This window comes from Gracilinanus agilis, chromosome 4, assembly GCF_016433145.1.
Source record: "Gracilinanus agilis isolate LMUSP501 chromosome 4, AgileGrace, whole genome shotgun sequence".
Lineage (NCBI taxonomy): Eukaryota > Metazoa > Chordata > Mammalia > Didelphimorphia > Didelphidae > Gracilinanus > Gracilinanus agilis.
In genome coordinates this window covers 185,493,505-185,518,897 of record NC_058133.1, presented here as the reverse complement: position 1 = coordinate 185,518,897, position 25,393 = coordinate 185,493,505, and the positions used below count along the sequence as shown (strand labels likewise).

Sequence of the window (25,393 nt, the reverse complement as noted above, 5' to 3'; positions counted from 1 at the left end):
ATAACGTAAGTGGTGGAATTACTATGGAGGGGTCAGAGTATAAGCATACACCACTTTATACCCAACTTTAAAAAAATAAGGTAACTTCAGTACAAAATGATTTTTCACTTTACAAAAAGATTTAGACAGAGGATTCTCCCTAGAGAACTGTTACCCTACTGCAATTAAATATGATATTATTTGCTCAAGTTTGATTTAGATGCAATGTGTCAAATTCAAATTTATATTATAAAGTGAAATTTCAAAAGAGGTAATATCATCCAATGACTAAGGAACATTGAAATTTATGGCCAACATATTATCTTCATTATCATCATGATTTAAATAACAATAGCTAAAATGTGTATAGTATCTTAAAGTTTGTGAAGTGCTTTCCAGATGTAATTTCTTTTTCACAGCAATCCGGGCAATTCTTACTATCATTTCTATTTTAGAGATAAGAAAAGTGAGCCAGATAGAGGGCAAGTGATTTGTCCAATAATATGGCTATTATTTATCTAAATATTTATCTAAAGCTGGATTTGAACTGTTTTCTTACCAGCTCTAGGTCCAGTGTTGTACAACTTGGATATTTCTTTGATATAGACTTAGTCATAGATTTTATTTTTGCCAAAAAAATATACTATTCATCTTAAGGAAATTATTTGACTTCTCTGAACATCAATTTCTTCACAAGTAATATAATCCTCATTCTAACTCATAAGAATGTGATGAAGATAAAATGAAATCATCTTTGGGAAAACATTTTTTAAAAAAGCAAATTGTCATATATAAATGCACTTTTTAAACCCTCCAAGGGTGCCCAATAAAGGGAATTCCTTCCACCAACACAGATCACATTTTCTTAGTAATTTGATAGAATCCCTTTCAGCGTTGCTGAAGTTAAAAAATTTCCTCACCTGTGGTCAAATTGATCAACCTCACCTAACCAAGACTGGTCCTCACACAGGAGTTTATATCTCCTTTCCAGGATAGGACTTTTCAATTTTCAGAATGCTTTGACATTTGTTAATTCATTTTCTCATTTGGAACTTATGTTCTTAAAATCCTTTCTCCCTAAAGAAACTACTTAGTGGCCTTTACAGGGTGATGTTTGTAGTCAGAAGTCCTGGGTTTGAATCTTGATTTTGACAAATTTGCTGTATGATCATGGACAAGTTATTTGCCTTCTTTAGCCTTTAGTTTGCTCCTCTGAAAAATGAGGGAGATTGGAGTGAATGATTCCTAAAGTTTCTTCTAGCTCTAATATGCTATGATCCAATGTATTCCATCCACACATATTTTAATGTTTTGAAAACTCCTAGGATATGAAGCATGACTATAAAGAATGAAATATTTGCCAAAACACCAGAAATAGAATCCAGCTGTGAGAAGTGAGATCAAAGGAACCTTTTAAATCAGAAATTGAATATTGAGAGAGGTCCTCACCTGTGCCTCTATGATTCACTAGAGCACAGCTTGAAGTACATGGAATATGATGAGGTTTTGCCCAGTCTTCCCGTTAGAATGATCACCCATCTCACCCTACAACTCTATCTCTTTGATCAGCATGTATTGGAAGTCATAGAAGCTGTCATCAGACTAGTTTATTTATGGAATTCTTCAACATGAAATAATAAGGGGAGCTGTTAAATGTAAGAAGATTATACAAGTGGTCATCTGGGTTAGATACTTTACCTGATAGCAATTTTTGGTTGTGACCAATATTTTATCAACTAACTATATCAAATCAAATGCCTAAGAAGAAAATCTCAATTTCTAAATATTTTTAGAAACCTATAAGGCTAAGAAAATCATGAGAGAAGATATCTAGCAGTATTCACAAAAAAAAGAGTTATCTCAAAGATGATATAATAATTTTGCCTCTTAGGAAAAAAATTACTTTGCTGTAGCTTGTATGCTGTATTAGAAATGTAGGACAAAATTTCAATTGCTGATTATTAGGCCTATTTAATACTTCTATAATCTTTATAAAAAATAGTCACTTCAAATAATAGTTTGCTGGGATTCAGGAATGTAGGACAGAGCAGAGGATTACAAATCTAGAATAATTAGAAGGATGTCAGAGGCCTTCTAGTCCAACCCCATCATTTTACAAATGATGTAACTGAGACCTAGGGAGGTTAAATCATTTACCCCAAATCACACAAGGAGTTAGAATGGGAAGCAGACTTTGAAATAAGATCCTGTGACACCAATTAATAATAATAAAAATAAAATAAAAATAAAAATGTGAACAAGTTCATTGGTTTTAAAGGAGATATCTTTCTCTTGGTCTTCTTGACTACTATGACCAAGGTATTAAAGAGACCCTATTTTTTTTTTTTTGTTTTTTTTTGTTTTTTTTTTAAACCCTTGTACTTTGGTGTATTGTCTCATAGGTGGAAGATTGGTAAGGGTGGGCAATGGGGGTCAAGTGACTTGCCCAGAGTCACACAGCTGGGAAGTGGCTGAGGCCGGGTTTGAACCTAGGACCTCCTGTCTCTAGGCCTGACTCTCACTCCACTGAGCCACCCAGCTGCCCCCGAGACCCTATTTTTTAAATCAGTTTTGGAAATAGCATATGTAAAAAATTCACTCCAACAATAACTTCTATTTAATATCTGGAGACTGTCTATAGCCTTTGGTGTAGCTGATTAGTCTTGTCATTTATTTTCCTTCAGATTTGAAGTATAAGTTAAGACTTTCAAGATTGTTCAAAGACACATTCATATAAAACAATTCATTTAGGTAATTAGAATTATTCTTCCAATGACTAGTCAGTCATTCCCTAAGGAATATTTTTAATGAATTATCAAAACTAGAGGCAGCTATGAGGATCCGTGGAGAGAGAGAGAGCTACCTGGAGATGGGAGGTTCTGGGTGCATATCTGACCTCAGACACTTCCTGGGCAAATCATTTAATCCTAGTTATCTAGCCTTTATCACTCTTCTGACTTGAAACTAATATTTAGTATTAGTTCTAAGACAGAAGATAAGGGTTTAAAGAATGAATTATTAAAGCTTACTTCATCCAAATATCACTTGTCAGGAAAATAAAGTTAAAAGGGAAAGCAAATTATCATTCAATTTGGATAAATTTAGTCAGGGAAATTTTTCACTTCATAGATGTTGGGTCTGGAGATTTTTTATCACACTGGAAAACTTCTTGGCATGATAAGAGGCAATATGGTACAGCAAAAGTTGCAGGGGACTTGGAGTCATGGGTTTAATTTCTGGCTAAGCTATTTTAAATCTTTGGGATATTTAGCAAATCACCTAATAACAAGGAACCTCCATTATTTCATCAATAAAATATGGAGAATACAATCTTTGTCTTAGCCATATCATAGGAGTCTTACAAGGCTTACAAGGTCTTCCTCCACAAGGATTTTTTATTTCTTGAATTGTACCATTCTTTCTAATGATGCATAATGAAACACCAACTATACCTTAGTAGATTATGCTTCAAAGTGGCAAAGGTTAAAAAATGTTATCACTCTGAAGTCATTTTATGGATGTTTTCTTAAATTTAACTAGGCTAGGTTTCAGAAGATAAGCATATTGATAGTGACTGGTCCCATACATAATATCTTTCCAGTTAGTAATGGCTTAATTATCATCTATATCCAGATGATTCTCAAATCTATATATCCATTGCCAATCTCTTTTCTACCCTATAGTTCTGTATCATCAGCTGCCTATTGGTCATTTCAAATTGGATGTCTGGGAAATAGCTCAAACTCAACATGCTCTGTTTCTTAGCACCCTTAGTTTTCTTCAGAACTACAATTAGGCACTACCTCTTTCAGGAAATCAGGCTTAGCCTCCAAAGATGCTAGTTACCACCCCTTAACTTGTATTCATTTTTTATATAATTTGTTTATGCATAGATATTTATGTGGTCATGCCTGATGGGATATAGTCCTTGAATGCAGGGACTAGTTTTCTTTCATCTTGGAAATATTTAGCATACAGTAAGACCTTAATAAATGCTTACTGATTGATTGGGGAAAATCTTGAAAGTGGATAAGGAACTGAGAGAAGATTGTAAAATATCCTTCTGAAAAGGAATAAGACAAGTAATTTCTCAGTTGTGAAACTGATTTTAGGCATAACCTCTGCCTTGACATGAATGGATGGACTAAAGCTGAACTCTTGTGGCTCCTTTCATGCTCCAAAAAGTCTATGACTATCTTGAAGTAAACAGTGGTCCTGGTTCAGAGACCAGACTAGTTGACCACACAGCAATAAAGTTAGGAAGTCCATTCATATTACTTCTTGCTTCCCTCATCCCAAAGATATGGGCTTGCAGACAGGAGGACTTGCCATTTAACATCTGTAAAAAGGGTCAACAGATTCATTCCCTCTCTATATCATGGAAGTGCAAAGTGGGGGCATACCCCCTGGCCACAAGCTTTCCATGAGGCTCTGCTTTCCATTAGCACAACTCAATTCCCCATTTCCATAAACACACTTGACAGGTACCTCTAGAGCTTAGAGAGAAATGCTCCACATCATAGTAATTGCCTGTCAAGACTCTTTATACTGGGATGTTAATGGGGGGAAAGGAGATATTAGTTCCTTTCTCTCTTTCCCACTTCCCATTTTCAATTCTTAACTTGTTTCAAGAGTCTTTCTTAAACAAAACAAACAGTTCACTTGGCACTTAATTGAGATTGAGTGCTGAAAAATGCCTCCTTTTCCTCACCCCCATCCCCAAATACATCCCTAGCTCCTTTTCTACATTCTACAATAAAGTCACAAACCCCAACACTGAGTCACAGTTTCTGATGCCTCAAGATTTTGTGTATCTGCTTCACACAACCATCAACGTAGTTTGGGTCATCATCACCTCTTGTCTACACAGTTACAATGGCCTCCTAATTGGTTTTTCTTTTTCTAATCAATCTTCTACATTGCTGCCAAAACAGTCTTCCTCATATTTGGCTCTTACCATTTCAATCTCCTCCTCGATCAAATTGAGTGCCTTCCTACTTACTCCAGGATCAAATATAAGTACTTCAAGTCCTTTATGTCCTTGTCTCAATCTATTTTTATAGTTTTATCATATATTACTCTTCTTCCTACTTTCTATGGTCCAAACACTCTGGGATTCTATCTGCTCTTTACACATGATTTTCTGTGTCTTTGTACAGGTCATGCCCCATGCCCAGAATACATTCATTCTTCATGCCAGCCTCACAGAAATTCTCTCTTTCCAAAAGATACAGATCAAGTACCACATTCTACATAAATCCTTGTCTATTTGAGACAACATAGTGTAATGAAATACAATATTGGACTTGGAGTCAAGAAGACCTGAGTTCAAATATAGTTTGGACAAATGGTTCAGTTTCCTTATCTGTGCAATAAAAAGGTTAGAGCTGATGGTCCCATGGGACCTAAGGTCCCAACTCACTCTAAAGCTATGATTTCCCCAAGGCACTAGTGTGCCTTCCTTCTTTTAACCACCTCCTATACTTATATTTGTACATGTTGTCTCTCTGATCCTTTAGGGTAAGGTCTGTTTTATTTTGTCTTTGTAACCCTCATACCTAGAACAGTACTTGGGACATAGCAGATGTTTACTAAGTGGTTGTTGATTGACTGCTTGAGACATCAAAGCAAGATGAAATTACCTTTTGAGCTTTAGATATTCTGTTTATTTGAACATTGTTGATGGTATATGTGAGAACTCTATAAACTAATCAGAATATTTAAGAGAATGTTCCCATTTCCCAATCATTTTACATACATGAGAGATAATGGTCTAGAGGGCAATGAACAAGAAACTTTATACATAGCTGCCCACCTGGGGAAAATGGATAAAGTGAGTAAAATGAATATTTGTACATCAAAATCTAATTAAAAGGCACTATTAAAGGAACTCATTAGGGGCAGTTAGGTGGTTCAGTGGTTAAAGAGCCAAGCCTGGACATAGCAGGTCCCAGATTCAAATTTGGCTTCAAACACCTCCTACCTGTGAGACCTTGGGCATACTACTTAATTCCAGTTGCCTAGCCCTCATTCTTCTTCTCTCTTGATACCAATACTTCATATTGATTCTAGGATAGGAAGTAAGAGATTTTAAAAAATAATGGAATCCATAGGCAAATCATTTAAATAATTTCAAAATGTGCATCATCTCCTACTTTTTCTTTGTTGTAGTATAGGTAGTTTTGTTTTCCCCCCTTAAAAGTAAGGTACTTATGCACTTTTGTCTCCCTAGAATATATTCTTTCCTCACAATGGATGAACCATAGATGAAAACTAACCTTTTATAGTTCTAGGGAATAGAGAGATGGATAGATAGATAAACAGATATATAGATAGCATTTATTGAAAACATTTGCTATGTACCAGGCACTGTGCTAAGTGCTGGGGTTGCAAAAATAAGAAAGATGATCCCTGCTCTGAAAGAGTTTACATTCTAAAGGACAAGGACAACTCATATAAGGAAATGGGAAAAGGGAATGAGGAAGAAGAGTACCTTGGAGCAATGAAATGAACCTCAGTGATTCCAAGACTATTAAAGTATCTTTCTCTTAGAAATATATATGCCCTGTCATCTTAGCTTCATTGAAAATATAGTTTAACTGTGTAAAGTTCCTAAAAATATTCTCAGCTTCACACAAGAAAAAAAAATAGTGGTCAGAAACTTCATTTGCTCTAAACTACCAGGAACTCTCTTAGAAGAATGCCCAGCTATTAGAGTTCATGCAACAAATTTCTGTTGGGCTTGATTAATTATTCCATTTTCTCTATAATGCTAATGACTTTATAATTCTTTTGAGTTTCTCAATGATTCTAGTATCAGATGCACAGCTATCTTTATCAAGATGTTTGGTTTACTTGTGAAGGCTAGAACCAGTGCTTGCCCCACCCCCCCTTCTTTCTCTTTTTCAAATGCAAGGCAAATTGTACTTTGGCAGTACCAAGATCTAGCCAATCTATGATATTCTTTCCTTTCTCCCCATGCTGCTTCCATCTATCTTAACTCTTGTTTTTATCACGGGTTTGGCAGATTCCTTAATTCTTTTATATGTCCAGATCTTTCTTTCTATCCAAGTGACATCACTGACAGCACACAGCCCAGCAAGATTCTCCTCCACATTCAGCCTTCACACATTTCTTGTTTCATTAACATTAAGAGATTCTTCTACATTTCTGAGTTGAATACCAACCAACCATATTTCTAAGCATCTTCCCTGCAACTTTTCCATAGCAGTAGTAATGACATTATAATTACAGGTTTTCATTTAAAGGCACACTCTGGTTAAGATGATATGAAGTTTCAGATTGAAAACTATAGAATAATTATAATGCCATTCATCTATTCACTTTCTCCTTGTGGAAAAGCCTAGTGGCCTGCAAAATAGTATGTTGCAATGAACTAGGTAAATCTGTAGCATTTCAGAAATTCTGAGAGTAAGAATCTCTATCCAAAGCTCCCTCACCCCACATTTAGAGAGAAATAAATATTTCAGATGTGCTTACCTGGAACAAAACTCCCCTGGACCACCTCCTTATATGCCCACCAGCCTTCATGGATTTTTGGTGAATTCTGTTGAGCTAAAAAGTAAGAGAGCAAAATTTCATTAAACAAGTATTATGTCTTAGCTTCTAGAATATAAACTAAGAATGCAAATCAGTTAATGGTTTTCTATCCAGTTGGCAAGCTGCAAAAAATGGCAGCTGAAAAGCTCTTCCCCAAATAGTCTCCTTTTAGAGAGTAGGATGTAGGAGTGTGTGTGTGAGAGTGTGCGTGTGTGTGTGTGTGTGTGTGTGTGTGTGTGTGTGTGTGTGTGTGTGTGAAAGGAACTGAATTGATAGTTAGCTCATTTTCAATATTACATCCATTTTCCGTAGTAAGAAACTGCCGCTGAAAGACAGGTGGGGAAGAGCAAAGGAGAAAATGGAAAGAGATTTGTAGCTGAGCAATGAATAAAAGACCTTAACTCTAACCCTACCATAAACAAATAATAAATAGCATATTTTTAGATTCATGAGCCTTAGAACTATGGCACATGCTTACACATACACACATCTAGATGGAACATTTTATGTAGATTGTAAGAGACAGAAAGTATCTCTATCTTGAAGATGATCTAGGACAATGTCAGTGAATCTATAGCACACATGCCAGAAAGGGCTGCTCCCTTCCCACTCTCCACATAAGGCTGAGGATATTTCTCACTTCATTCCCCCCTCTGCCAAGCAGCCCAATGGGAGTGCTTCCACACTCTCCTGTCTGGGATAAGACAGAGGGCTCACACACCACATGAGGGTTGCAGTTTGGGCACTCAGTCTCTAAAAGTTTCACCATCACTGATACTATATAAATGCTATTCTAATTAATGATAATAATGTTCTTTAGTATTATTATAAGAATAAGAGAAATAACAACATTGTTAACTATAATAATTGCTTTTACTATTATTATGGCAAAACAATTATAATTGTTAACTATAATAACTGTTACTATTATTAGAACAAAATAATTGGTATTAGTATAATTATTACTGTTAACTGTAATAATTGTTATTGCTATTGTCATAGCAATAATAACTATTAACTGAGTCATTATTACTCATTATAACAGTAATTGTCATTATTATTATGAAAATAATCATTAACTATAATAATTGTTGCTTTTATTTTAACAAAATTATTAATTATAATAATTATTACTATAGCAATAATTGTGATGTGTCTCATTAATATTATAATAGCAATAATTATTACTGTTAACTATAGTAATAGCAATAAATAATTATTATCATCTAGTTCAACTTTATCTCAAGCTGCCATACAATTTCATACCATATAACACAACACAACACAACACAACAGGGAAAGCTAGGTAGAACAGTGAATAGAGTGCTGGGCTTGGAGTCAGGAGGACCTAAATCCAAATCTGGCTTAGACACTTTCTAGCTGTGTGACTCTGGACAAGTCGCTTACCTCCAGTTGCCTAGTCTTTACTGCTCTTATGTCTCAAAAATGATATTAAGACAGAAGGCATGGGTTTAACACAAAAACAAAAGCACACAACACAATAAATATTTAGGAAATGTTGCTCTGTGCTATAGGTTTTATGCTAGTTGTTCACCATTACAGACAAAAATGGAATAATCTCTGTCTTCAAAAAGCTTACATTTTATCATAAAGATGCAATGTGCTGAGTAAACACAAAAGAAGTAAGACAGACAAACAGACAGACTACCAACTGAGCAGATTCAGAAAGCCCTTAGGTAGGAAGTAGCCTCAGAGTTGGGATTTCAATTGAGCTAAAGATATCATGCAGCAGAGGGAGGAGGAAATTCATTCCCGACTTGTGGAACTAACTACTTCTGCAAAAGCATAAAAGCAAGAGATAGAATATAATTTCCTAGGAATATATAGCAGGCCAGGGCAGCTGGATCATAGACTTGGAGATGGAAGGAAAGAACCTTAGACTTTATCTTGTCCAACTTCATTTTATAGATAAAGAAATTGAGTGCCAGAGAAATAAAATGCTTGCTTAAGCTCACATGCCTAGCAAATGGCAGGGATGTGATTCAAAAATTCAAACATAAGTCCCTGGACTCCAAATCTAATGTACTTTCCACTTTACCATGAATAGTAAATAGAAGAGGAGGGACCTGGGCCGTTCTGATCAACATAGCTAACCAAAAAAGCCTTCATTCTCTCCTAAATGTGGTAAAACACTCTAATCTCTCTTCAGTGTTCCTCAATTGCTTTTTGAGCAATTGCATTTATTTCAAAGTGGAATTATGTAAGATGATTGCAAATGGTTGTGTGCAAGGCAATCAGATGATCAGAGCTCAGTCTATTTATAAGTGATCAGATCTAAGGACTTTCAGTAAACTTTTCCTTAACATGACTTGTAGAGGACCAGATCCAGCCCTAGAATCAATCAAACAGAGCAGTGGCTACCAAATGTCTCACCAATTACAAAATATCTTAGTTACAGGTTAGACTTAAAGAAAATGAAGTCATTTTATGGAGTACAGTTTAGGATGTTTTATTCTACTACAAGAATGTTTGGTTTTGTTTCCTTCAAAAACCAGGACTGGCCTGTTGATGGTGAGCTCTGCTTAAAGCATTTTTGTTAGGCGTCTTTAATTTCATTTGGTTCAGGAACCTTTCTCCACAAATGCAGATAAGTAACTTTTCTTTTACGGAGAGCCTTAAAGAATTGTCTAAGGCACAAGGGGCTACAACACTTCTGCATGTGCCTGAAATAAATCAAAATATAATAGGTTCAAATCTGGTCTCAGACACTTCTCAGCTGTGTGACCCTGGGCAAGTCACTTAACCCCCATTGCCTACCCTTACCACTCTTTTGCCTTGGAACCAATACACAGTATTGACTCCAAGACGGAAGGTAAGGGTTTAAATATATAGCAGCACTTTTTGTGGCAGAAGAATTAGAAACTAAGGGGATGTCCATCAATTAGGAAATGGCTGGACAAGTTTTGGCATATGATTGTAATAGAATACTATTATGTTATAAGAAATGCTGAGCAGGCTGGTTTAGGAAAAACCTGGAAAGAATTACATGAACTGAAACAAAATGAAGTGAGCAGAATCAGAACACTGTACACAGTAACAGCAATTTTTTTTTAATGGACAACTGTGAATGACCTAGTCAGTATCAGTAAAATGGTGATCAAAGACAATACCAGAGACTCATGATGAAAAAGGCCATCTGGGGGGCAGCTGGGTAGCTCAGTGGAGTGAGAGTCAGGCCTAGAGACAGGAGGTCCTAGGTTCAAACCCGGCCTCAGCCANTATATATATATATATACATATATATATATATATTTGGGAAATATTTAACAAAATAAATAAAAATATAATAAAACATGTCAAGATCTCTTTATCATCTCTTATAATCTGACAAGGACAATTTAGTTGATAAGGAAATAAAGATGGAACAAGGGAGTTGTCTTTTACCTCATGCTTCCAGCTCTGGCTCCAGGAGCATGGAGTTTATTATATATATATTTCAAGATTCATTTCACACAAAAGAACCCCCCCCCAAAACTTTGCAGATGAGCAGAAGTTACAAATTATGTCATCAAAACACAAAACATTGGCTTCAGAATAGACCAAGGCCAAGGCTGAATTTTGACTAGCTTCATATCAAACAGCCAAGTTGGGGAATATCCCTCTCAGGGTCGAATTGCCCTCCCCCCCCCTATGATTTTGGCCTCAGGCAGCAGCATTCCTTGCTGTGTTAACAGTGTTAACCCTTTAAATCCAGGTTTGATAGGAACTTAAAGCTTTTCAATAAGGCCACAATACTTTTCAACAAGAAATCACAAGGATCACAAAAGGGGTCAAAAGAGGAGTCTCAGATTTTTATCTATTCTCTTATTGGCTTCCCACAAAAGCATAGATATTAGTACATTTTAAAACTAAGCAAATATGTGGCTGCAAATGTCCTTATATACTGATTAATAGCCCCCTCATTCTATTTGAGCTTGACATCATTGGCCTAAGTCACTGAGAAGTTGTGACTTGTTCAGAGTCACTCAAAAAATCTGTCAGAGACTAATGCATTGTTGGTGGAATTGTAAACTGATCCTATTGTTCTGACAAGCAATTTGGAACTATGCTGAAAGGGCTCTAAAACTGTACATACCTTTTGATATAGTAATATTACTACTATGTCTGTATCCCAGAGAGGAAAAAAAGCTATGAGTGTGGGAAGGACATATCTGTACAAAAATATTTCTAGCAGCTCTTTTTGTGGTGGCAAAAAATTGGAAATTGAGGGGTTGTCATCGATTAGGGAATACCTGCAGATATTGTGAAATATGATGGTAATAGAATACTATTATGCCATTAGAAATGATGAGAAGGATGGTTTCAGAGAAGCCTGAGAGGATGTCTATGAACTACTGCAAAGTGAATTGAGCATAATCAAGAAAACATTGTACAGTAACAGCAATATTGGATGATTATCAACCATGAAAGACTTAGCTATTCTCAGCAATGCAATGATCCAAGACAATCCCAAAAGACTCATCATGAAAAATACTATCTACCTCTAGAGAAAGAACTGATGGAGTCTGAATGCAGATTAAAGCATACTATTTTTCACTTCACTTTTTAGTGTGTATTTTGGTTGTTTATATGAATCTACTTCCACAGCATGACTAATGTAGAGGTAAAGTTTGCAAGATCACACATGTATAACAAGTTGCTTGCCACCTCAGGGAGTAGGAAGGAAAAGGAGAAAGAGAATTTGGAACTCAAAATTTTGGAAAACAAGTGTTAAAATTGTTAGCATCTGTAATTAGGAGAAAAAAACAAAACATTATATTAAATAAGAAAAAATAAGAAAAAATATGTGTCATAGCCAGAAGTTAAACCTGAGTTTTCTTGACTCTAAGGTTGGCTTGCTATGCATTATTCCACATCTCCAATATTGCTTAAAGTTGCACTGCTTTGAAAGAGGCTAATTCTGCTCCTCTCTTCTAAAAATTACTTTTTTATTTACTTGACATATATTTTGTATCTACTTAAATATGTACAGTCAATTTCCCCTTAGAGAATGTAAGCTCCCTGAGGGCAGTCTTTTTCATTTTTATTTTTGTAGCTCCAGAGTCTAGCAAAGAACATGACACATAGCAAATGATAAATAAATGCTTACTGATAGATCAATGTAAGACTATAAATTGTACAGAAGTAATCACTTTGCATTAGTAGAGGTGACTCCCTACATTAATGAAATCACAAGTGTGGAAAAAATATGATTTTAAGAAATTTAAAAAAAAACATAGGTATCATCAGAAAGCATTCTAAAAGTAATTGAATTAATGAAAGAAAACCAAAAGAGCAAAAAGACAAAAAAAATAAAGATTAGACATTTAAAAGAGATCATATAGAAATCTCAGGTTTTCATAAGGTCTCCTTATAGTTCAAATCACTCTCTTTTAGGTCAACAACCATCGTCTTTATGTATTTATATTTGATTTAGAATCACTGATGATTTAACAGGGAATTTCTCAAAACAAGCAGACTAACAGGATGGAGCATTAACTTGTACAAGCTGTTCTGTTTCTGCTTGGCCCCTAGATTGTAATCTTTAGAAGATGCATCACCAGCACATGGGGAAAATGTGCTGGCAATGAAAGTGGCCATCAGTGGCAGATTAAAGGGCATACACAGCAAGAGCCCTTCTCTGGACAATAAAGAGAACATATTTCAGTTTTATGTTTCTTATATCATTGTTGCCATGTGAGTATCAAAACAAACACAGGAAATCTAAGGACTAGGAGAGACTTTGGAGATTACCTAGTCCAACACTTTTATTTTACAAGTGAGGAAACTTGAAGCAGAGAAAGCCCAAAGAGGTGAAATAACTCCACAGATAGTCCAGTGACTGCTCACTATTTTATACCATGTAGTTCATTGCAGAACCCAAAGAGGTTCATTTATTTTAACTAGTTTTACAATAAATGGTGAGGAAGAAATGATAGGCTAAGTGGTAAGAGATTTGGATTTATCTATTCCATGTTTTATATTCTCAAACTACCCGTGCTGCACCCTCTGAGCTTAGAATGTTGTCTCATTCTTTAATGAGAAAATTAAAGACTAAGTTTACCTTTTTCTCCTCTTTTATATCTCAAAAGTCCTCAATATCACTCTCTCCTTCTCCCTTCTTTTGCTTGTCTCTGACAAAGATACAATCTTTCACATGACCATGTTCATCTCTCCTATATGTCCTCTTGATTTCAACCATCCTGTTTTTTCCAGTTTATTGCTATTTCCACCATTATAATCTCTCTTGAGATGGCTACTAAGTTCCCTTCCAAAGCCTCTTCATATATATTATTTCCACTGAGCATCCTGAGGTTGCAAATTTTCATAGCCCCATTTTGTGGATAAAGAACATGAGGCTTAAAGAGGTGAACTAACCCAACAAAGGTCACAAAGTTAGTAGATTGGGACTACAATTTGTGTCTAGGTCTTCTGATGTTGTTCTGTCATTCCTCATGTCTGACTTTTTGTGACCTCATGGACAACTGCATGCCAGGCCTTTCTTTTCTCCACTATTCCTTGAAGTCTGTCCAAGCTCATGTTCATTGTTTCCATCTATCTGCCTGCTGTTCCCTCCTCCTTTTTGGTTTCAATCTTTACCAGCATCAGGGTCTTTTCCAACATTCTGTATTCTCATTATATGGTCATAGTATTTAAGCTTTAGCTTCCATATCTGTCCTTCCAAAGAATATTCTGAATTAATTTATTTAAGTATTGACTGATTTGATATTCTTGCTCTTTAAAAGACACTTAAAAGTCTTTTCCAGCACAACTCAAAAGTGTTGACTCAGCTATGCTCAGATTTCCTTCTAGTCCAACTTTAATAGCCATATGTCACTACTGGAAAAAGCATGGTTTTGACTATATGGACCTTTATTGGTAAGCTGATGTCTCTGCTTTTTAGTATGCTGCCCAAATTTGCCATTGCTTTCCTTCCAAGGAGTAAGTATCTAATTTCATGGCCATATTTTCCATCTGCAATGATCTTTGAGTTCAAGAATATAAAATCTGGCATTGTTTCTATTTCTTCTCCCTCTATTTGTCAGGAAGTGATAGGACCAGTGATCATGATCTTAGTTTTATTCATCTTAAGCTTCAAGCCAGCCTGTATGCTCTCCTCTTTCACTCTCATCAAGAGGCTTTTAAATTCTTTTTCAGTTTCTGCCATCAGATTATTATTATCCACGTATCTGAGATAGTTGACATTTCTTCCAGCAACCTTAATTCTGGTTTTTTATTCATCCACCCTGGCATTTGGCATGATGTACTCTACATATAAGTTAAATAAATGAGGTGGCAATATACAGCTCTATCATATTCCTTTTCCAATTTTAAACCACTCAGTTGTTTCATGTCTAGTTTTAACTTTTATTTCTTGATCCATATACATGTTCCTTAGAAGATGAGTAACATGATTTGGTACTTTTCTTTCCTTGAGAACTTGCCATATTTTTATAGTGATCCACAAAGGCTTTAGCATAGTCAATGAAGTACAAGTAGATATTTTTGTGTGTGTATGTATGTGATTTTTGGAAATCCCTTGCTTTCTCCATTATCCAAAGAATGTTGCCAATTTGGTCTCTAGTTCCTCTGCCTCTTCAAAACCCAACCCACTCCTCTGGTGATTCTTAGTTCATATATTGCTGAGGCCTAATTTGCAGAATAGTAAGCAAATAATCTTGCTGGTATGTGAAATAAGTGTAATTGTTTGGTAATTTGAACATGTTTTGGAATTGTCCTTTTATAGGATTCAGACACAAAGTAATCTTTTCCAATCCAATGGTCATTGTTGAGTTTTCATGTTTGCTGGCATATTTTTAGCAGATTTCAGTAACCTTAACTTTTATTATTTTAAATAGCTTAGCTAGAATTCTGTAACTTCCCCTAACCTTATTGTTAGCAGTACTTCTTAAGGTCCATTTACTTAAAGTCCATTGACTTGGATCTATGACTCTAGATCAATAACCTCACTGTCCTGGTTTGTATAGTCCTGTATAGTCTTACCTTCTCTTCTTTTTCTATTGAATCTGTACCATTTTTGTCTATCACCATGTCTGTTTTTTCTTGAGTATGTCCATGATAGCTCCAATTTTCCTGAAGAAATCTCTTATCTTTCCCATTTTATTATATTATTCTTTTTTTTTGCATTGCTTATTTAAGAAACCTTTTCTAACTCTCCTTGCTATTCTCTGATTCTGGGTACAGTTAGGTATAGCTATTCCTTTCCTTTTCCCTTTCCTTCTTTCCTAAGCTTTTTGCAAGACCTTATCAACCATTTTGCTTTCTTGGTCTTCTTTTACTTTGGATTGTTTTTTGTTGCTGCCTCATATATAATATTGCAAACCTCTGTTCATAATTCTTCAGGAATTCTATCCACCAGATCTAATCCTTCAAATCTATTCATTATTTCCACTTTATATTCCCAAGGTATGTTACTTAGGTAATACTCATACAATCTGGTGATTTTTCCTGCTTTTTAAAATTTAAGTCTGAATTTTACAAGTAGAATCTCATGACCTAAGCCACAGTTAGATCCAACTCTTGTTTGAACTGACAGCATAGAGCTTCTTTACCTTTGGCTGCAAAGTATATAATCAATCTGACTTCAAAACTGACCATTTGGTGATATCCACATATATCTACTTTCCTTTCAGGTTGTCTAAAAAGAGTGTTTACTATGTCCAGTGACTTAGCTGAGAAAATTCTATTAGTCTCTGCCCTGCTTCATTTTGTACCCCAAGGCCAAAGTTGCCTGTTATTCCAATTATCTTTTTATTTCCTACTTTAGTATTCCAATCCCTTGTGATATCTTTTTTTTTTTTTTGTATTTCTAGAAGATGTTAGTAATTCTTCATTGAATTGATTGGTTTCTGCTTTTTTTGGCATCAGTGGTTGGGGCATAGCCTTGTTTTACTGTGATATTGAATGGATTGCCTTGGATTCAAACAGTTATTATTCTGTCATTTTTGAGATTATATTCTACTACTGCTTTTTTCACCCTTTTATGACTATAAGGGTTATTCTATTTCTTCTAAGGAATTCTTGCCCATAGTAGTATATGTAATGATCACCTGAGTTAAATTGACGCACTCCCATCTATTTAAGCTCACTAACACCTTTGCCTTTCAGGTTCCTATGCAATACTGATTGGGCTCCCCTTTTGTCCCTAGATATATCTTGAGCTAAGCTTCCTTTCGGCTTTGGTCCAGCTACTTCATTCTTTCTGGAACTATTTTATATGTCTTTTGCTCTTCTCTAGCATTGTATTAGATACCTTCTGGTCTGGAAGATTTTTATTTATGTGCCAGTCATATCTTTTATCATTTTAATAATGTCCATGAGGTTTTCTAGCTAAAGATACAAGAGCAATTTTCTATTTCCTTCTCTAATGGATCACCTTTTGTTAGAATTCTCCACTATGATCTATCCATCTTGGACATGTCTTGCTCATAGTTTCATTGAGCTATACAAGATCCCCAACATGACAAGGGTAGTGCTCTACTATTTCTATTATGCTGCTTGGAAAGAAAAACATCTTCCTGAGTAAATGAAAAATCCTTTCCACAATGAGATTTATATAAAACGCCTATGATATGGCTTATAATTTTTAAACTGATCTAATGGGATTCCACTGAAAACCTATTCTGTTATCTTGCTGTGGCAGGTTAGTGAAAACTATGCCAGGAGAATAATCAGAAGATCTGGCTTTGAGTCCTAGTCCTGCAGCTACTAGTCACTATGTGACTTTGAACCAGTCTCTTAACCTTTCTAAACCTCCCTGTCATATGATGAGTTTTTACTAAATAAGATCTAAGATTCCAAAGTCTCTGATCCATTATTATGAGAGTTACCAAACTGTGAAAGCTTTGGATATGGCCTCTTTGAGATATTCGCTATAAAAGATCAGTCTTTCTAAGTTTATAAAGGCTCACTAGAGGGTTTTTCACTAGAAGATGGTTTTTATTTGGCTAAATAAACTTATAAAATTGTCTGTCGAGGCATGGTGGCAGTAGAGAAGGCAGTGCTCTCCATATTAATAGGCACTCTCTTGAAGAAGTAAAAAAAGGCATTAATTACGGTAGAAAATGATTAGTGTTTTATATTTTGTATCTGCCTCTCATTGATTAAACTTTGGTAAGCCATACATTAAAATTGTAAACATAGTAAACATTAAGATAGAGGTCACTGATAAAAGCAGAGCCTCATATCATTTCCAGACCTCAAATTATATTAAAAAAAGCAACAATCATCAAAATCATCTGGTATTGGTTAAGAAATAGAAAGACCAACTAAGCAGACTAGATAAGGAAGAATCAGAAACAATGAAACTTAATAATTCAGTGTTTGAAAAGTGGAAAACAGAAATCACCTAGGAAAAAACTTGAAAATAGTGTGGGGAAAAATTAGATTTAAATTACTCCCTTATACAGTATTCCCCAATACATTCCAAATGAATATATGGAGTTAATATTAAATGTAAAAAAATAGAAGAGAAGCAGATCACGTACTTCCAATTGTGGGTAGAAGATATATTCTTAACAAAACAAGACATAAAGAACATTACAAAAGAAAAAATAAACACCTTTGAGTACATGAAACTGAAAAACTTCCAGACAGGCAAAATTAATGTACCTAAGAAGAAAAGTGGTTGAATGGGAGGAAAAAAATCTTTGTATCAAATTTCTCTGCTAAAGGTTTGATATCCAATATAATGGATATGTTTTTCCAAAATGGATATAACACATATGCATTTGAATATAACCATTCTCTGCTAGACAAGTGGTCAAAAGAGAAGAATAAACAGTTCTCAAAATAATTGTCAAATATTCACAACCCCATAACAGAATGCTCCAAGTCACCAATAATAAGAGAAATCAAACCAAAACAAGCTTGCCATTTCATCTTATACCCAGAAAATTGGAAAATATGAGGAAAATTTGCAATAACTAATGTTGTAGGAGTTGTGGGGTAATACACATACTAATATATTGTTGGCAGAACTGTGAAATGATCTAACTATTTTGAAAAGCAATTTGGAATTATGCAAATAAAGTGACTAAAATGTCCTAATCTTCTGAACCAGAGAGCTCATTCTGGAAATTATACCCCATGAAAAGCATTAGTAATATGAACTTCCCTATATACACCAAAATATTTACAGTAGCATTTTTTGTTATAGCAAAAGGAATTAGAAACAAAGTAGATGTCCATTGATTGGGAAATAGCTAAAGAAATTGGAGTTACATGAATGTAACGAGTTATTGTACTGTAAGATTTGATGAATCTGATGAATACATAGAATAGAAAATATACATAAACTGAAACAATGAAGTAAATAGATCTAAGAAAGCTAAAACAGGGCAAATGGAAAAAACAACCATACAAAAATAAATAAATAAGTAAATAAATAAAAGTGACTATAGCAGAATTATAAAGATGAAGCATGACTTGAATGAAGAGATACAAAAGAACAATACCAATCAATGCAATTCACAGAAGCAAGAGGTGTACTGATGTTATACCTTGCACACATTTTTAGATTTTTTCAAAGTATTGATTAGTTGTCCTGTTTATTTTCCCTTCTTTTTCTCTTGTTTTTAAAAATACTACTTGATATCTGAGATGGTACTCTGGTAAAGTAGAGAGAATACTGGAGAAAACTGATTATATAAAAAAACAAAGACATCAATAAAATTTTACTAAAAATAAGCATAGCTATATAAATAACTCAATTTAGAAACAAGGAGGCAGCATATTCTAATAGAAAAAACATCGGACTAAGAATAAGCAAGTCATTTCATCAGAGAATCTTAGGATTCATCTAGGGATACCTCTTCTTGAAACATAAATCCCTTTATAGCACTCCTAGCAAGTGATATTTGTTCAAAGACCTCAAATGATAGGTAGTCCAAGCCTATTGCATCTAGGGATATCTCTAATCGTTAGCAAATCCACTCTTTTGTTGAGCAAAAATCTTTCTATAACTTCTAGTTAGGGTACTCGTCTTACTCTTTGAGACTAAGCAAGCAAATTGAATCCCTCTTAAACATACAGTACTGAGGAGGTTCCCAGAAGCTCCAACAGAGGCAGATTGGCAGGAGATTGGAAGTGGTGAGACCTGAGTGTAATCAGAGAAGATTCCAGAGTTTTCTATTTTTATCTTCCTTTGCTCTTGAAAGAGTTTCTGCTGGAAAAAGGGAAGGGGCAGCAATTGTGCTCAGATTTTTGGAGGAGTAGTAGTCAATGCATTTATAAGCTGAATATCCTCCAATGATTAGTGCAGTTACTGTAATTTTGTTTGTTTTAGGAGGGATATTCTACACAGTTGCCAGGGCAGTTTTGATAGAACCAATTGCATTATGGATGAAATAATATTTGGTGGGCAATTCAATTGTAGCGATCCCTCTCCAGATAATTGATATAGTGACATACTGTCTTTCAGGGGTCTTAAAGAGAACAGCACACAAATGATGTGGGCTTCTTGTACCACATTAGTGTTCCAAGCACAACATACTGCTTTCGTTTTCAGCAGGTAGGGATTCTCATGTGAGATATTTTAGTTTTTGTAGTTTTCTCTTTTTTGAGTAAGTCTAAGTTACACACAGAAGTCACAATTAAAGATGCTAATCATTGAACTAGACATTTTTATGTTTTTGAGTTTTGAGTTCAATATCATTTTTAGCACTTTGTTTCTTTTATTATAATTATATTTTAATTTGGAAGCTTGTTTCCTCACTGGAATAATGGTTTCAAGATCATATTTTAATGCATTTTTTAATTTTAAAATTTCATTTTGTTTTCTCCTCCATGGCATTTTCTCCTCTCATGATTGGCCAGTCATCACTCTTATTTCAAAGAATTATAAAGACATTTTGCAATGCTATTGGATATTAATTTATTATTTAGGGTTATTGTTGAGGTTGATGTTTATTTGCATGTTTCATTGACTCCATAGATATTGATTACCTTTTCCTATGCTAATTATCACTTGATCAGTTACCAGTGTGTTTAGCTGCATGACCATAAGTAGGATATACTAATTACATTGCATGTTGATTTATAGCTTAATTATTTTATGTTAATATATGGCAATCACTGCTTTTGCAAAAGGGAGTTGTTAAACAGAATTTTAACTGAGATTTGAACAAAACAGAGGGCCAAATTCTAAATGTGTTGTAAAATAATAGACAGAAATACAAGGAGAATTTTTAATGTTAAGAGACCAGGAGTATAAAAAAAATTATGAAATAGTGGCTAAACAAAACATCAGATGTATGCACTGGAATATTGTTATATAAGAAACAATGAGTGTAAAGAATTCAGACTAGCATGAGATGTTTCAAGTGAAATGAGTAATAAGAATAATTTAAAGGAAAACAACTTTTAAAAAGTTCAGACTGATAAATGAAGTGATCAGGCATGAAGTTAGATGACTGATGATGACCCCTGTATCCCACCTCTTACTGGTAGAAATATGACACACTAAGGTCCAAAAAGAGATAAGCATTTTTAGACAAGGACTAATGCCTTGCCCTAATTTGTTTTGCTTAGCTATACTTACATGTGATAAGGCAAGACTTCGAATGTTAGGGAGGGGTAGAAATAGTGGGAAATGATAGGAAGAAAGAAAAGAAACATCAAGGATACAAAAAAATAAACAGAATAAATAAAAACAAAGTTTCACTACAAAGTGGAATTTTTATTATGATAGTGATGAATTTTATATATGCTTTAGAAGCCAACATGTATGTAACAAATTAATTTCATAACCAATCTTTTTGTTTTTTCTATGTTGAGAAGCCTGTGTTCACTTATAATTATTAAATTCATATTAAACAATAATTATGGCAGAAAACGAAGATAGTTTTAATCTTTTCAGAATGAGGTTTACAAGTTTTAATATATTCTTCAAAACTTCTTTATGGCGTTTGCTACTCTTGAATAGCTAATAGCGAAAGTAGCTAGAGATAAGAACTTCTTGAAGTATTGGTGTATATAGATGTCCTCATTTTTTTAATGGCCTGAGGGCCATGAGAAATGATTGATGGGAGTGCTGGATTAGTAATAGAATATTAGTTCAAAGCCATCAGCTTATAAGTATGTTTTGCAGGGTGCCTGTTAAGTTTCTGGGAATAATAGTATCTCAGAAAGGTGGACTCAGAAGGGAAGCACTCTTCCATTGGCTATGGCCAAAGAATCTCTAAGAGTTAGGAACTCTTCTAGGATCTGGTGACTGTAAACATAAATTTATAGATAATTATACTATTATTGCAAAACCACTGCTTGATCAAACTCATAGATATATAAATAAAAAGAAGTAGAAACAAAAAGACAAAACAAGTTATCCTAAAATTACATGGAGATCATGATATAAACAATGTGAATACATTTTTAAAGGCTTGGTCAAATGCATCACACATGCACCAGCATTAACTTTATTAGCCATATAGAAGACTTTACCTTTGAAAAAAATTAGAAATGGCAGCTATACAGTGCAGTACAGTATTGATGATTTCACACATGGTAATAGGTAGCAGCTAGTGGTACCCAATGTAAGGCACTCTATGGCCATGAAGGTCTTGAACAGTAGCCTTGGTCAAGAGAAAACCCTCAGTTAGTAAAAATTCATTTTTATTGGCCTCAGATAGCAGCAGTTGCCATAGAGATGTCAATGAGATTTCTTATTGAGACATATTCAAGGAAAAGTACCATGAACTTATTCTTCATATATGGAGAGTACGCATCCTAGTAAATGTCTAAAACAGATATTGTTTGGGATGTTTTATCCCAGGAAGGTAGTAGGAAGAACACAAGTCATGACTTAGTGGTAACTGAATTTCAATATACCTAATCTGTTACCAGAAAACATCAACAGTTACCAAAATGTTGTTGGAGAAATATATCTCTCTATATGGATTCCTTGCCAGAATCCATTCTAATAGAGGTAGAGACTCTGAGAGGAAACTACTCAAGAAAGCATAGATTTTGGCAAGAATTGAGAAGCCTAGAACTATATCTCATCATCCCCAAGAAGGCTCATGACTCCAGTATTTTCACTACATTGGTGAACATACTGAGAACATGAAGACCTGAAACAGAAATCTCAGTGGAATTTAGAGTGAATGCTTGTAATCAATTCTTCCAGAACTGTAACAGGCTTTACACTTGTTGATGTCTGGACAAGAACCACATCTTGTCTTTTAGGGTCTTAGAAAATGGAAAGGATATAAAGACTCATGATCAACATCTAAGTTGGATGAGACGAGCTAAAGGAATTTAATCATCTAGCAGTGGCTTGAGTTTAGAAGAGCTTTGATAGCAATAACTACTAACAAGTTGCCTTAAGTATTTTATCAAGAACTTTGGCAAGGTACAGAATCTTTTTGAAAAGCCTTGATGTTCAGGTCACACATAAGAGAGAAGACTAATGGAAAGCTACTCTGCACCAGTAATTGAGAGACTGGTCAAAATGCTTTGTTGCGAAATAGTCCTAGAGCATGATGAGGGCTCTACATAGACAATTCATAGCTTCTACATATTGCCCATTTGGAGAGTAAGTGGGACACTCTAGTGAGTAGGAGAGAAAGGAAGGAAAGTCTGCTAAGCAATATCTGAGAAGAGCCTACCCACCAGCTGCTGAGAGATTGGTTCAGAAAAGAAGTCAGAAAGTAGTGAAAATGATGATTCAAATAAAGAAGCCACTGTAACCCACTAACTATTTCAGAAGGAGGAATTCAGATCAGATTGGGAACGGGTGAGTGGAGGACTAATGCCAGAGGCAGTTCCTTTTCTGTCTAGTGATTCATCTGTGGCAACCTATAGAGTACAAGGAAAACACCCAGTGATTGCAAATAATGATATTCATCCTAAGACTGTAAGATGATGCTACATATGAAAAGCACTAGATTTGGAGTCAGAGAATCAAAATTTATCTTCTCACTTGTCCACTTACTATCTTGTAACCTTGGGCAAGTCGGTTAACTTGTCTGAACTTCCTTTGCCTCAAAATGAGGGGGTTGGACTAGATTAGTAATGTTAGAATGAAATAGGACAATTACTATTGGCAGCAAATTGAGTTACAAAACCACAAATTAATATGATCTATTTTATTTTTTTTAACTTTTTTTTGTTAAACATTTACCCAAATACATTTTAAACAGGTTAAGATTGCATTGTTTTGCAGGCTGGAGTTTTGCAAAGTTGTGGCTTCTGGCCCTGAGTTTGATACTTCTGGACTAGATGACCTCAGAGGTTCTTTACTGTTCCAAATTCATGATTGTAGAACCTCAGGACAGTAACTATACCAATCTATACCATCTTCAGCTCAGGTTTAGGCAAAGAAAGACCAGTAGGGAGAAGAACTAGAAGCATTTAAGCAGTGATAAGAATATTTCAGCAGAAGAAAAAATTTCCTGGAGACTCATTTCACTAGATATGCATTGGACATAACTTTTATTGGTATTTTGTTGTTTTTATTGTTTGTTGTTATTTATTGTTATTATTTATTATTATTATTTATTGGTGTTGAATATGCCCATTATTATTGTGCATCTCTGTTTTCTATTTTTCTGCATGTTATTATTTTCTTAGACATTACCATAAGCATGCATTGATTCTATTAAGGTCTATTAGCTATAGGTGTTGCTGTTTTTGTTGTTTTTCTCTTAGATGCTTATTATGAAGGGCCGGCATGTATCATAACATTAATATACGTGAATTTTCTGTATGAAAATGTTTATATCTTACTTGAAACAGCCTGAGAAGTGATGTCTTGCATTCTGCTGTATTATTTGTTACATATAAAGTTAATGTGTGTTTCAATAATACCGAGGGAGGCTTACCTATGATATTGGGTTAATTGTCCTAGATAGACTGGATATTGATTTTTATTATTTTGCTTATTATGTGTATTTGTAGATGTTCAAGAGTGTGTCTTGAGTAATTTGTTGGGGATTAAAGATTTTTTCAGCCTAGGAGAAGAATATGGCAGGTTGCCCTGACAGAAGGCGAGAAAGGCATCCTAAAGTTCTAACAAAGGGAAATAGAGAGGTGAGACCCTAGGAAGTGACAAGAGCTGAGAGCAAGCACACAGGTTTCTAGAGTTCTCGATTTCTTTTTCCTTTGTCCTAGAGGGAGATTTTGTGTCTGAAATGCTGGTTAGAGGGAATAGGTAGTCATGACATAGGGAGACTGATTCCATGAGTGCAGTTGCAGCCCAACATGATATTCGCTGGCAGAAACTGTCTGAAGCCATAGCTACAGAGAATCTCAAATGAAATTGTATCTACTAAGATAAAATACAATGTATAAGCACAAATTCTTACTTGATTACAAATATCAATGTCATAGGTACAAAATGGGAGAAGCACAGATAGCAGTTCTGAAAAACATCTGGGGGTCATGACAGACTTCAAGAGCAACATGAGTTCATATAGTAGGAGGTATCTAATGAAGTACTATAGGGATTTGTGCTGGTTAACATTTTTATCAATGATTTTGAAGAAAGTATAGATGATAGCTTCATTAAATTTGCAGCAAACATGCTGGATGACCGAGTCAGGATCCAAAAGAAACTTGAGAGCCTAAAGCATTGGGCTGAATTGAATAAAATTAAATTCAATAGGGACAGATATAAAATCTTATACTTAGGTACAAAAAATCAATTGTACAAGTACAACCTGAAGGTGGCCTAGTTAGCAGTTATTTGGAAAAAGATCTGGGGGTGACAGAGGACTTCAAGATCAATATGAATCAGAAGTAAGTGGCAGTCAAAAAAGCTCATGCAATCTTGTGTTGTTTTAAGAGAGGCATAAGCACCACTATATTCTACCCTTGTCAGACATAATTTGAAGTC

At 34.9% G+C, this 25,393-nt stretch overlaps 1 protein-coding gene across 1 annotated transcript in view; it reads right to left on the bottom strand.

Moving 5' to 3' along the window:
- The window catches only part of CA10 (carbonic anhydrase 10), a 696,068-nt gene that overhangs the window by 569,934 nt on the left and 100,741 nt on the right, over positions 1-25,393 (bottom strand). Inside the window, exon 2 of the mRNA XM_044676329.1 lies at positions 7,480-7,554. Coding sequence (XP_044532264.1) covers positions 7,480-7,554 — 75 coding nt within the window. The remainder of the gene's footprint in view (positions 1-7,479; positions 7,555-25,393) is intronic.